This window comes from Syzygium oleosum, unplaced genomic scaffold, assembly GCF_021117445.2.
Source record: "Syzygium oleosum isolate NSW1041296 unplaced genomic scaffold, Sole_v2.1 Sole_v2.04, whole genome shotgun sequence".
NCBI lineage: Eukaryota > Viridiplantae > Streptophyta > Magnoliopsida > Myrtales > Myrtaceae > Syzygium > Syzygium oleosum.
The window spans coordinates 15046478-15060867 of NW_026607488.1; the positions used below are offsets into that span (position 1 = coordinate 15046478).

The 14390-nt window shown below is 45.6% G+C and overlaps 1 protein-coding gene across 1 annotated transcript; it reads left to right on the forward strand.

Moving 5' to 3' along the window:
- The first annotated feature begins 8134 nt into the window (after nucleotides 1–8134).
- Nucleotides 8135–9556, forward strand: LOC115687086 (uncharacterized). Its single transcript, XM_030612571.1, has one exon. It carries the CDS (start codon nucleotides 8135–8137, stop codon nucleotides 9554–9556), a length of 1422 nt encoding a protein of 473 aa, XP_030468431.1.
- The last annotated feature ends 4834 nt before the right edge of the window (nucleotides 9557–14390 follow it).

Below are 14390 nucleotides of genomic sequence, written 5' to 3' on the forward strand. Positions count from 1 at the left end.
TCGCCCGAGTGCGTCTCCATGGGGAGCACTAGTGTTATTCGTGAGGAAAAAGGATGGATCATTGAGGTTATGCATTGACTATAGACAACTGAACCAGGTGACCATTAAGAATAAGTACCAGTTGCCAAGGATTGATGACCTGTTTGATCAGTTGCAAGGGGCGTCAGTGTTTTCTAAGATCGATTTGAGGATTGGCTATCACCAATTAAGGATCAAGAAGGAGGACGTGCCGAAGTCGGCATTTAGGACGACGTATGGACACTACGAGTTCACGGTGATGCCGTTTGGACTGACGAACGCCCCTGCAGCCTTTATGGATTTAATGAATAGGGTATTCAAGGAATTTCTGGATCAGTTTGTGATCGTATTCATAGACGATATTCTGGTGTACTCGAAAAGTTTCGCCGAGCATGAGATATATTTGGAAAAGGTTCTACGGACCTTAAGGAAACATGCACTCTATGCTAAGTTCAGTAAGTGCGAATTCTGGCTTCATCGAGTGGCGTTCTTAGGACATGTGATATCCGGAGAAGGAATTACGGTGGACCCGACAAAGATTGAAGCCGTCACGAATTGGTCGAGGCCGACAATAGTAACCGAGATTCGGAGCTTCTTGGGACTAGCAGATTGTTACAGACGCTTCGTGGAAAGGTTTTCGGCATTAGCGATGCCGTTGACGCGGTTATTAAAGAAGGAGACGAGGTTTGAATGGACGAATAAGTGCGAAAGCAGCTTCCAAGAATTAAAACAGAGGTTGATGACCACGCCGGTGTTGACGATCCCGTCAGGTCCGAGAAGATATGACATTTACAGTGACGCGTCGTTAAGAGGATTGGGATGCGTGCTAATGTAACACGGAAGAGTAGTGGCATATGCATCGCGACAATTGAGGCCGCATGAGCAGAATTATCCGACGCATGACTTGGAATTAGCCGCGATTATTTTCGCCCTTAAGATTTGGAGACACTACCTGTGTGGGGAGAAATTTCAGATTTATACGGACCATTAAAGTTTAAGGTACTTGTTCTCCCAGAAGGAATTGAACATGAGACAGCGTCGTTGGATGAAACTCCTTAAGGACTATGACTGTGATATTATGTATCACCCTGGAAAAGCTAATAAAGTGGCGGATGCACTGAGCCGAAAATCGAGCATCGCGCATATGATGGTCAAGGAGTGGACTCTGTTGGAGGGAGTTCGGGATTCGGAATTTAAGTTTGAAGTGAGTCATGTCTCGAGTCTGCTTGCAGCATTAAGAATTGAACCGGAGATGCAGACTAAGATTAAGGCTTTACAATCTACGGACCCGGAGATTCAGAAGATTTTGGGTATGGATGTCACAAAAAGGAAATCGGATTTTTAGGTATCCGAGGATGGGATTCTGAAGTTCCGTGGACGGTTATGTGTACCCGGTGATGCAGAACTGAGGGAAGAGATTTTGTCTGAAGCACACCGTAGTAATTACAGTATTCACCCGGGTAGTACGAAGATGTATCAGAACTTGAGACAACATTATTGGTGGAACGGCATGAAAGTGGATGTAGCCAAGCACGTGGCCAAGTGTTTCACATGTCAGCAAGTGAAGGCGTAATATTGCAACCCGAGTGGGATGTTGCAACCATTAGAAATTCCCGAGTGAAAATGGGAGTACATCACGATGGACTTTGTGATGGGATTACCGAGAAGTCAAAGGGGTCATGATTCGATTTGGGTGGTAGTCGACCGATTGACAAAATCAGTACATTTTCTGTCAGTGCGAAAGGACTTCACCTTGGAAAGGTATGCCGAGATTTACGTGCAACAAATAGTCCATCTGCACGGAGTGCCAATGACAATCACTTCAGACCGTGATCCTAAATTTACTGCCGCTTTTTTGAAAAGTTTTCATACGGCATTAGGAACCAAGTTACAGTTTAGCACGGCCTATCATCCTCAAACGGATGGCCAGTCTAAAAGGACGATTCAGACTTTGGAAGACATGCTGCGAGCGTGTGTATTGGATTTTAAGAGTGGTTGGGAGGAACAGTTGCATTTGGTTGAATTTGTCTACAACAACAGCCACCAGCAGAGTATCATAATGGCACCATTTGAAGCGCTATATGGTAGAGCTTGCAAAACACCGGTTTGTTGGGATGAAGTTGGTGAGAGGAGCATCACGGTCCTGAATTGGTTCAGCAGTCAGTTGAAACAGTCAAGGTGATTCGGTATAAGCTTAAGACAGCTCAGAGCCGCCAAAAGAATTATGCAAACAGGAGACGTAGGCCTTTGGAATTTCAAGTGGGGGACCACGTTTTCCTCAAAGTGTCGCCTATGAGAGGATTGTCACGGTTTGGTAAGAAAGGGAAGTTGAGCCCAAGGTACGTGGGTCCATTCGAGATCTTAGAAAGAATTGGCACCTTGGCCTATCGTCTCGTGCTACCACCTAATTTGTCTCAAGTGCATAATGTATTCCACGTGTCGATGTTAAGAAAGTATGAACCGAACCCGACCCACGTGCTGAATTATGAAGAAATAGACGTGGACGACAGAGTGTCGTACGTGGAAAAGCCAGTACGGATCGAGGACAGAATGGAGAGAGTGTTGCGAAACAAGACAATTCCGATGGTCAAGGTGATTTGGGAGCATCATGGAACTGAAGGCGCGACATGGGAAAGCGAAGAGTTGATGCGACACCAATACCCCCATTTGTTTGAATAGTTGGGTTGGATTGTAAATTTCGAGGACGAAATTTTTGTAAGGGGGGAAGAGTTGTGACATTCCGAATTTTGGCCCATTTTGGGGATTTATAAAACGTGTATTTCGTCAGTGCGCTTATAATAAAATCTCGCCCGGAACTGATCACTCTCGGGTTATTATTTTTAAATTAGAGATTTCACTAGAATCGCACTCGATGGAATTTGGCCGTTATTTAGAGCCCAAAATTTGGTGTCGAATTTTTCGGAGTTCCGAGACGAATTTAATTGGACGGTGTTGATATTATTGTGGCCAGCCTCGAGATTACCCGGGATATGTGAGAAGTGGATTTTTGACCGGGTGCAGATTTGGACTAGTAGACCTCCCTCATAGTGTGTTTTGGGTTATTTTCTTTTGGCCTTTTCCTATATTATTAATTAGGATTTTCGTGGGCCGTTGGATCATTTTCGGGTTCGAATCGTGACCGTTGGATCGTGATTGAGTGCGTTGACTTTTGGCTCTCTCTCTCTCTCTCTCTCTCTCTCTCTCTCTCTCTCTCTCTCTCTCTCCTCCATCTACGCCCGTCCCCTCCCCCTGCCCGCGGGTCCCCTCCGCGCGCGTCTGCCCCATGCAGACCCGTCCCTTCCCCTCTCTCTCTCCTCCTTTCTCTTCTTCTCCCTTCTCTCTTCTTCTTCTTCCTTCTCCTTTCGCCTGCGCCATTGTTTCTGCTCCTGCTTCTGCTCGCCCCCAGCCGACGCCGACCGAGCTTGCCTCCAGCCCAGCCACCGTCGCCGCCATCGCCCGACCGCTAGCCGCCGCCCCCGACCGACTATTCTATCCCTCTCCTCCGCGCGAGCAGCAGCTCGCCGTTGCGTTCGCCGCAGCCAAGCTCCGCCCAGCTGCCATCCAGCTCGTCCAGCCGCTTGCTTGGCACCGCCGCCCCGCCAGTCGCCGCCGTGCCGCCCCGACCGTCACCGGTTCGCGCCCCCCTCAGCCACAGCCCCTTCTCTCTCTCGCCCTCACCCCCCCAGCTGACCTTCCCATCCCTTTCAACTCGTCACCGCCACGTCGCCGTCGCAGCCACTCGCTGTCATCGCCGCTCGCCCGCCTCGGCTAGCTAGCCAACCAGCCGACCGGCCAGCCAGCCTAGGCCGTGGCCGAGCTCGCCCAGGCCGCTGCCCGACCCCGTGCCCAACGACTCACCCGTCCAGCCCGTCGCCCAGCCGTCGCCCGCCCGTGCCCACTCGCTCGCCCGGCCATTTGCCCGTGCCTAGCCTAGAGCCGCGCTTATGGCCGAGCGCCGTGCCGAGCGCCTAGCCCGTGGCCGACCGCCGTGCCGGTGAGTGTGCCAATCCAGCACTGTTCACTTAGGTTATTTTAGGCCCGAGCAGATTTTTCTCGGGCCAAAACCTAGTAAGTGACTTCCTAAACCCTACCTAGTACTTTGGGTATTTTTAGACTTGTTTAGGGTGTGATTAGTACCGGATTAGGGATTAAATTAGGCGTGGACTAGTTAAATTGAATGTACTCAATTTATGGATTATTGTGCTAGTGATTGTGAGGCTAATTTAGTGATTGGTTGAGATGAATAATATGACTAAATTGTCGTGGCGCTTGTGGGTGAAATGGATTATTTGAATGTGCCGACTTGAATGTCGGGTCGGTGGGCCGATGTGGGGAGTATGAATTGAATTGACTGTTGTGGCGTGTCAGATTGACATTGGTGAAGGCTTGGTGAATTGAATGTGAATTGTATGACGTGTTAGAGGGCAAATTGTGTTGTGGTGCATGTGCATGAGAGAAATGTCCTGAGGTGTGGTTATACGGGACTAAGCCCGGATTGATCGGAGGGCTGCCAACCTGAGGCATGGTTACGCGGGTGTGGCTAGAAAGGCAAGAAATGACCTGAGGCGTGGTTACGCGGGTTGAGAGAAATGTCCTGAGGCGTTGCTACGCAGGACTAAGCCCGGATTGATCGGAGGGTTGCCAACCTGAGGTGTGGTTACGCGGGTGTGGCTAGAAAGGCAAGAAATGACCTGAGGCGTGGTTACACGGGTCGAGAGAAATGTCCTGAGGCGTGGTTACGCGAGACTGAGCCCGGCTTAATCGGAGAGCTAACCTGAGGCGTGTTTACGCGGGTCGTGTGAATGTGTGAAAGGTCCAGTGAGGGACAGAGCCTGGCTTGATCTGAGGGCTGGCCTGAGGCGTGTTAACGCGGGCAGTGTGAAAGGACCTGGGAGGTCGTCAGAAAGTTGCTCGACCACGAATACGAAATGAGTGTGATTGAATTGAGTGAATGTACTTGTGTATGGCGCTCAATTGATGGCGATGTGTTTGTGGGATATTGTGATATTCATGTGATTCTACTAATATGCAGAGTTGGCACGTATTTCCAGGCGAGGTAAGTAGGTTGTGTAGAATTGATTGTGATAGCTGGTGGATTGCATGTTAGACTTGTCTAGGTACGCATTGACCTAGGTGGGGTATAGGTTGTCTTCTTATTGAGATTTATTCTCATTGCTGTAGTGCAAATATTTTCAGATCCCCGACCTTGAGCACGTCGCCACCTTGGCGTTTTGGGATTCCCATGCATACGGTGCATGAGGAGAACGAATACCCGGGACTGAACCCGGATGAGACATACATTAGGCATCGTACCACTGTTTGGGTAAATGTGGGACTAGAGGAGCTGGAACGCCATACCTATTTGGCTTGGTCCCATCGGGTCGGGTTGGTGAATTCGGGGCCAATCCGAGGTTTTGAGGGGTTGCAGTATGCCAACGAGGGTGCAGTGAATTGGGAGCCCTGGGACAAGTTTACTCCCGATAGTGAGGTGACGGATCTCGACAGTCCACCGGAGAACCCTGGTCCAGAACCGGAACCCGTTCCAGAGCCTGAACCCGAGCCCGAGCCCGAGCCCGAGCCCGAGGAGGAACCTATGGTGTCCGAGCATGAAGAGGAGCCGATCGAGATCGACTCGGACACGAAGTCAGAGCCTTTGGGGTCCGATTCGGATTGGGCGCCATAGGGATGTTTAGGTGTTAGGCCTGGAAGTCTTTTTGGTAGAATCCCTTTTTGTGCAGTTAGTAGTCTACCCAGCCACCTGTTCCTTTTTTATGATGAAGGTGGATATTAACCCTAGAGGCCTAATGTATGAATATTTGGGATTTCAAGCTAATGTTATATGTTTATTGATTTGCGTTTGTTCTACTCCTTTGTCATTTATTTATTGTTTGGGATGTTTAAATTTCACTTCCGCCTGCGTACGACTTTGGGTGATTCGTTTGGGGTCGGCGACGCGTCCTGGGACGTCGCAATCAATACGACCGTGGAAGGGGTGTCGCGAGCCCGTTGGGATTCGGTGCGTGACACTCTATGTCACACTAATTCTTCGATGTGAGATTTCTATAAACAACTCACATTTGAATCTTAACAATCGCCTCCTCATGTGTGAGTTTAGTGTTAGGTCTGCTTCTCCTTAATCCAAGTAACCTCCTACATCATGATATCTCAACTTGAATAGATTGGGAGCCCATCAATTTACCATTGGCTCTGATATTATTTGTTCAGATCTTATAGTAGAAACTCGGTACCTTTGGGGAGACCGCCAAGAGGGAGCTCAAGCTCGAACCTGTTAACATATCCAGTTCGACTTACATTCACTCAAAAGTTTAAGCAATTGAATTATGGGCCAACTAGGATACATTAACTGCTCTACACCACATCAATTCTCCAATATGAAATTTCTCTAACACAACTAACATGTGCAACCTAACAAAGGGTTAGGTCGGCAAACTCAACCCTTGCCTCTTTGCCGACCCCCAATGAGGGTCACTAACGAAGTAGTGGGAGGCGCCCCAACCCACCCAAGAATCCCTCAAGTCTTTCTTTTTTCTTTTGTATTTTAATATTTTTTCTTTAAATTTTATATATACTGTTCTTTTAATCTTCTAATTTCTTGTCTTTTCTTTTTAAAAGGAAAATTTAAGCTTGTTTTTTATGTGGCTCTTAGTTGGCACCATATTGTTGCCACATGTATTAAAAATGTATCGAAAAAAGTTGTTCAACACTTTTTCAAGACCCAAATTAAACAGAGTTAAGGGAGGTACTCGATTCCGTCAATTTAATAAGTTTTAGGATTTAATTGTACAAATTGAAAGTTGTAGGACTCAATTGAACTTTCGCAATAGGTTTTGGGACTCTGATTATACTTAGCCATTTGTGTACTTTTCTAAATGTTTGTATCAACGCGTTCTTGCTTACTCTCTTGTTACTCTTTCTATAGGTTTTACATTTTCTAGTTGCTCTTGCTTTTCAACCTATGCACACTCCGAAGGACAGGTATTTTCCTTGAGGATAGTTTTTGCTCGCATGATGAGACGATGTTCATTTCTTGTTTTCATTCGTACGGGCTGGCCTTTTAATTTCTTTAAGTCCAGACCTGCCCAGCTATGTACGGAAATATCTGTTCTTGCTTGTTGTGGTTGGCTTCAAGATGGTTGCCAAAGTCAACTCCTTCCAAGACTGAACACCAACATCTTAAGATTTTGAAAGTGGGAATTTTTTTGATTTGTTGAACAAGTCGCCGGAGAAAGCAGTTACGAAACACCTCCTTTTGAGTTGTGAGAAGACCTTCAGATGCTTAGAATGTAATCTTCTTTGTGATCCAACTTGATTGGAAAGTAAGACTATATCCAAAAAATAATCACCACGGGGCGTGCAATGGTGAGGGAGTTTACTGTGTGAGGAAGTTGGCGTCAAAAAATATTATCAGCTGAACCATCGGTTGATCATTGTTTAATGGTTTGTGTACATCTATGGGCATGTCAGGACTCAAAGAATTTGAAAAGCCAGACTGCACGAATGAAAACAGCAAAGTCAGCATAGCCATTCATTTTGCAAACGTGAACACACCCAGAAGCTACGGGCAGGATTGATAAAATATATAATTATGAAACCACGTTTTTTTTCTAACAGTTTAAGCTTTTAGAACAGTTAGCAGTAGTCTTGCGATGATAGAGACATCTAATCTTGAGTGAAACTCAGTTTTGTTGGATGCATGCTTGATTTGATCATCTAAATAGGCCAAGTAAACAATGACTGGCCATAGTTTTTGCTGATAACTTAATCCAAGTCCTTCGTTGACTCTCGGTTCTCAGATAATATATTCGGTCACCATTCTCCGTGCATGTTGTTTAGTTATTTGATATTTTAGTCGAGTTTTGTCACAGCTATTGTTCTGTGTAAGCAACCAGTGAGTTGTCATCCTTCGAACCAATATGCCATAATTCTGTCTATGATGCAGGCCAGATTGATAATGCCGCCCGCATCGAAGACGAGCTCACTCGACCAAGGAGATCAGCCCGCATCCGAGCTCGACAAGTCACTCTCCCGATCCTAACGTTCGAGTAGCCTACACCAGGCTGCATCATTTGGTATCAGAGCTTTGGAGGAGAGAACCATGCCGCCAAGACAAGCTAGACGTCGTGGAGGCAGAACCATCCCACTGAATGAAGTGCATACGCTCGCTGACAATTTGCAGCAACATATGCAACGACAAATTGATGAGTTGACGCGGGAAGTTGAGCGTCTGAGGGCGGAAAGAAACAATTCACCACCTCGTTCCAGGACCGAAGATTCTAATGGTGACTCTTCATCTTCGGAGAATGTTCGGCCATTTTGCAATCGGAGGAATGTTCGACGTCACGAGCAAAACATTCGTGAACCGGAGTGGGAAAAAGAAGTTAAAAAGGATATTCCGGAATTCTCAGGTAATGATTCTCCTGAAGAAATTGTTGACTGGCTAACACTTGTTAATAAAGTGTTTGAGCATCGAAATATTCCGGAGGATCGTCGAGTCGGGATCATCGCTATGCGATTCAGAGGTAAATCCATCGCTTGGTGGAGGCGTGAGAAGCAAACTCGCCAATCCGTTGGCAAAGCGTCAATTACCTCGTGGAGGAAGATGGAAGACAAGATCCGAAAGTATTTACTACCTAAGGGATACAAGAGAGAGCTCTATCAACGGTACCAAAATCTGAGACAAGGTACGCGAACGGTGGACCAATACACCAACGAATTCAATGAGTTGGTGATTCGCAACAACATTCAAGATCCGGAGGAAATGCTTGTGAGCAAGTACTTGAATGGCCTTCAACTTCATATTCAAGATGCCCTGGAAGTCCTTGACATTTGGGACTTAGGAGATGCACACCAACGAGCACTCAAGGTGGAGCGTTCTCGCTCAAGGAGGCAACAATCCTCTATCATGACCAATCAACCCGCTAGGAGTACCCCCGGCACCACCAAAGTTGCTGAGGCTACGACGCAAACCGCTAGTAAGTTTCCTAATCAGCCCAACATTTTGAAGCAACCAACTACGTCCAATATTCGTTGCTATACTTGTGGTGAGTTGGGTCATCGTGCTAGCAATTGCCAAAAGAACAAGAATCGACAAGCCGGCAAAGCCTTCTTAGTGGATAACAATTCTGATGAGCATGTGGAGGATCCGCTCGAAGAAGAGGTGAATGATGTCGAAGAGTCTGCAGGTGATGAGCAAATAGTGCATGCTGATTCTAGTGAATTTCTGATGGTGAGAAAAATCTTTCTAGTTCCTCGTGATGAGACCGGAGATGGGTGGCTGCGCACCAACATTTTTCATTCCACTTGCACGATTAAGGGGAAGGTATGTCAATTGATTATTGACTCTGGATGCTATGAGAATATAATTTCTGAAAGGGCAGCGAACAAACTAAAGTTGGAGTTAAAGGCGCACCCCACACCTTACAAGATGTCGTGGCTATTGAAAGGCACCGAGATAACCATTTCCAAACGCTGCCTTGTTAATCTATCCATTGGTTCTGTTTATTTCGACAAGATATAGTGCGATGTTCTACCGATGGATGCTAGTCATGTTATTCTTGGGTGACCATGGCAATTCGATAGGCGGACTACTCATGATGGTTATCGAAATACGTATTCTTTTGAATTTGGAGGGAAGAAGATTATATTAGCACCTAGTAAGGAGCCTTTAAAAACTCCTGTTGTCGAAAAGTCTTCATCTCCTACATTGCTTTCGATGAAGGATATAAAAGGTGCTTTAAAAGGGGTTCGTATTGTATATGTTTTACTTCACAAAGCAAGTGAAGTTGCTTCTTCTGATCGGGACACAAAGTTTCTCAGTCATTTTTGGCGACAATTGTGGAAGAATGTCGGTACTAAACTGCAATATAGTACTGTGTTTCATCCCCAAACTGATGGGCAAACTGAAGTTGTCAATCGAACCTTGGGAATTCTATTGAGGACAATGATTGATCCTCGCTCTTGGGAGACACGATTGTCACATGGCGAATTTGCATATAATTGTGCTGTAAACCGTACGACTGGATATAGTCCTTTCATGATCGTGTATGGACAACAGCCGAACACTGCTCTTGATCTTGCACCCATTCCTTTTGCTGAAAAGTTGAGTGGCAATGTTGAAGATATTGTTTCTCAGATGAGAACAATTCATGAAGAAGTGCGCCAAAGGTTAGAAAGCAAGATAGAGTCCTCTAAAAAGGACGTCGATAAACGGCGGCGTGAAGTTATCTTCGAACTAGGAGATTTTGTTTGGGCTTACTTGCCACCAGAGCGTCATCCTGTTGGAAGCTATAACAAGCTTAGTGATCGAAAGCTTAGTCCTCTTGAAGTTCTTGAGCGCATCAATCCCAATGCATATCGCTTAAGGCTTCATTCTCATATGAAAACACATGATGTTTTCAACGTTCGACATTTAAAACCTTATGCTGGTGATTCCTCTTATGATGACATGAATTTGGGGACGAATTCTTTTAAAGAAGGGGAGGATGATGCAGGCCAGATTGATAATGCCGCCCGCATCGAAGACGAGCTCACTCGACCAAGGAGATCAGCCCGCATCCGAGCTCGACAAGTCGCTCGACCAATCTTGAAGATATCGAAGGGACGCAATTCGAAGACCAAGAGTCTCATCCACGAGTCCATGCCACAATAAAGTCCTTGTCTTTCCCTATACATTGGAAGCTTAAAAGATACTTTGGGATGATCAATAAGACGTTGGGCATTTATCTAGTTTCTAGTTTCTAAGTTCTTTAATGTTTTATGCCTTCTAGGATCTTTAATGCTCTTTAGTCTCTTCATTTGCTTGAGTCTTTTCATTTGTTTTTCTTTGGCTATAAAAGACCATCTACTTTATGTATTCGACAGACGAATTTGATTAATGAAAATTTTGCATCAAGCAATTATCTTGAACCTTGAAGAGTTCATACTCCTAAAAACCTAGAAGAGTTTTCACTCCGTCCTTGAAGAGTCGGAGGTTTTCAAATCTGCATCATTGAAGAGTTGCAGTCATCGATCTAGAAGAATCGGTTCCCTATCCACTTCCTTGGAGGCTTGGAAGAGCAACCAACGAAGTTCTATCTTTTCGTCTGTTCTGTCCATTTACATCCGTCCACTTCCACCCCGATTTCATCCTTCCTATAGTGCTTATTTGAGAAAACTCAAAACAGAGAAATTGTTAATCCAGAAGTCTTTGTTCATTTGGCTTTGGAATCAGGTCATTCCGATCTGTATCGACGAAGTTACATCCATTTTCCCGAGCTTGCGCAGGACTGTAATTACTGTTCGTCCTGTTGCACTTGTGCAAGTCACTCTCCCGATCCTAACGTTCGAGTAGCCTACACCAGGCTGCATCATTTTGGACTCGCGGATGAGACTCTTGGTCTTCGAATTGCGTCCCTTCGATATCTTCAAGACTGGTCGAGGGACTTGTCGAGCTCGGATGTGGGCTGATCTCCTTGGTCGAGTGAGCTCGTCTTCGATGCGGGCGGCATTATCAATCTGGCCTGCATCAGTTTATTTATCATGTAATATTGGGCCAGGCCCAAGCAACCACTTAAGCTCACGAGGCTATTCTTTTTCAAGGCTTAGTAAATCGCAAAAGAAGGAAAAAAGGGGGGAAAGACAGAAAACGAACGAAAAGTCATGCACACTTTGGAGGCCCCGTCAAGCAGGATTAATTCCGTTTTGTAGGGCTCGTAAGAATTTGAGGCCTTGCTGGAAGGGCCATCAAAGGTCGTCGGAGTAAATGGGACACATGTGTATTAGTTTAGGATTTTTTATAGTTTAATCCTAATAAATAACATTTCAGGATACAAAAGCACACTAGGCAGAAAAAAATGAGAAAGCACACGGGGCTACACAAGCACATTGGCCAAAAGAAAATGAGAATGCACACCGGCTTACAAAAGCACACCAGGCAGAAGGAAATGAGATGCACACCGAGCCACAAAAGCACAATGAATAGAAGAAATGGTTAATACCACGAAAAACCTCAAACTGGTAAATCTGTGATAAATTTACCCTAAATTAATTTTTTAATCACCAAAAATCCCAAACTTGTACACATGTGATGATTTTACCCCAAACTAATTTTTTGACCACAAAAAATCCCAAACTGGTACATTTGTGACAAATTTACCCTCCGTTAATTTCAGTTAAATTTGATTAATTAAAAAAATCACAAATTAATACACCTGTGATAAATAGAGGGTAAAACCCAAAACTGGTATATCCGTCAATTACCGGGCGTCATTTAACAAAGCAATTTAACAGTAAAATTTAACGGAAATTAACGCAGGGTAAAATTATCACGGGTGTACCAGTTTGGGATTTTTGGTGGTTAAAATATTAGTTTAGGGTAAAATTATCACATGTGTACCAGTTTGAGATTTTTTGTGCTATTAACTCTCGAAGAAAATGAGAATGCACACGAAACTAGAGAAAAAAAACCCGGGCAAAAGAAAATAAGATTACACACCGAGCTGAAAAAGCACACCGGGCTGAAGGAAATGAGAATGCTCAGGTATACAAAACACGTCGGGCAGAAGAGCACTCCGGGCTAGAGTTTAGGCTACAAAAGAACGTCAAGTTGAAATATCACCCCGGGCTAGAAAAGACGCTCAGGGGTAAGGGTGTCAATGGTTTGGTTCGGTTTGGGTGTCTAAGAAAACCGAACCGAACCTAACCGAACCGAACCGTTTAGATGTGTTCTTGATCCGAACCGAAACACCACACGAACCGAATATGATCCGAACTGAAAACTCAGTTCGGTTCGGATCAGTTTGGTTCGGTTTTCGATTTTTATTTTTTATTTTTTTTTGCACTTCTTCCCTTCCTCCTCCTCGTCTTCTTCTTCCGCTCTCTCTCTCTTCCCTTCTCTGTGAGACTACTTCTTCTTTCTTCTTCTCGTCAAGAAGCAGGTCAATTGATGACCCACCACCGAAAGGCCCTAGCAGATCACCGGAGTCGGCCATGGACACTCCCCGGAGACCGAACTTCTGGCGATTGAACCCGCTCTAACAACAAAAAAGCGAGGACCGGAACTTGGACGACCCGTTTGGTTAATGGCGGTCATCACAAACACCTCGGAGCCGCCGTCGCCGGCCCAGGTGGACTTGGTCTCGATGTCGGCATCGGCCGACGAGTTGACGGCCGAGGCCGTGAACAAGCGCTACGAGGGGCTTGTCATGCTACGGCCAAAGGCTGTCAAGGGGAAGGGCGCGTGGTACTGGGCGCACCTCGAGCCCATGCTCATCCACAACGCCGACACCGGCCTCGCCAAGGCCGTGAAGCTCCGGCACTCCCTCTGCGAGGCCGTCTTCTCCACCTCCAACCCGTCGCAGACCGCCTCCAAGCACCTCAAGCGCGGCACCTGGCCCAACTTCAAGAAGCCAGAGAGAAAAATGTGTTTCGTCACTTTATGGGAGATGATAATGATGTGAGGGAAGAGAAAGAGAGAGAATAAAGCAGGAAAGAGAGAGAGAGAGAGAGGAGAGCAGTGAGAGTGCGAAGACAGAGGAAGAGAGAGAATAAAGTAAAAAAGTGAAAGAGAGAGAGAGAGAAAAGTGAGTGAGAGGTGAGCAGTAGTGAACAGTGAGATTGAGGAGAGAGAGCGCGCGAAGGGAAGAAAAACACATTAAAAAATCGAAATCCGAACCGATTTGAACTGAACCGAACCGAACCATTATGTTAACCAAATTCATTTACTTATTATCCGAACCGAAACCGAACTGAACCTAAAATGCATGAATTTTCGGTTCAGTTCGGTTCGGTTCGTATTTTGATTCGATTTTTCGGTTCGGTTCTGACACCCTACTTAGGGGTACGAACGGCACTTCTCGGCCGAAAAGCACTTCATGCTTACAAAAGCATGTCGGGCTGGAAAAGCAGTACGGTCTATAAGAGCACGTCAGGCTATCACGTTAAAACAATCATATATGGCTAAACCAAGAAGGTGTCTTCATTTAAAGAACGTTGTCAGGTGAAATATCACTTGGAATTCACACCCGCAATTTGAGGTAATCATTTGCATTAGAAAACAACATCACTACAAAATTACGCGCGACCATTTTGATGTGTTAGCATCACAAAACCCCACGGAAAAAAGTGATCATCGAGATGACCTTCATTCATAAACCTTATTTTGCTAAAAATGCCAAAGAAGAGTCTTTTAATATGAAAGGAATTTTCTACCTATCTCTAGCGAAAAGGCTGTTTTGTTCCGCCCATTGATGTGGAAAGGAATTCACTCAATTCTCACGACACTATATCAAAACGGGGTAGAGTTTTCTTGCAAGAGGTACGACTTTACAAATCCAAAGGGCATTTTCATAGGATCGTATCACGAGCTCGGTCAA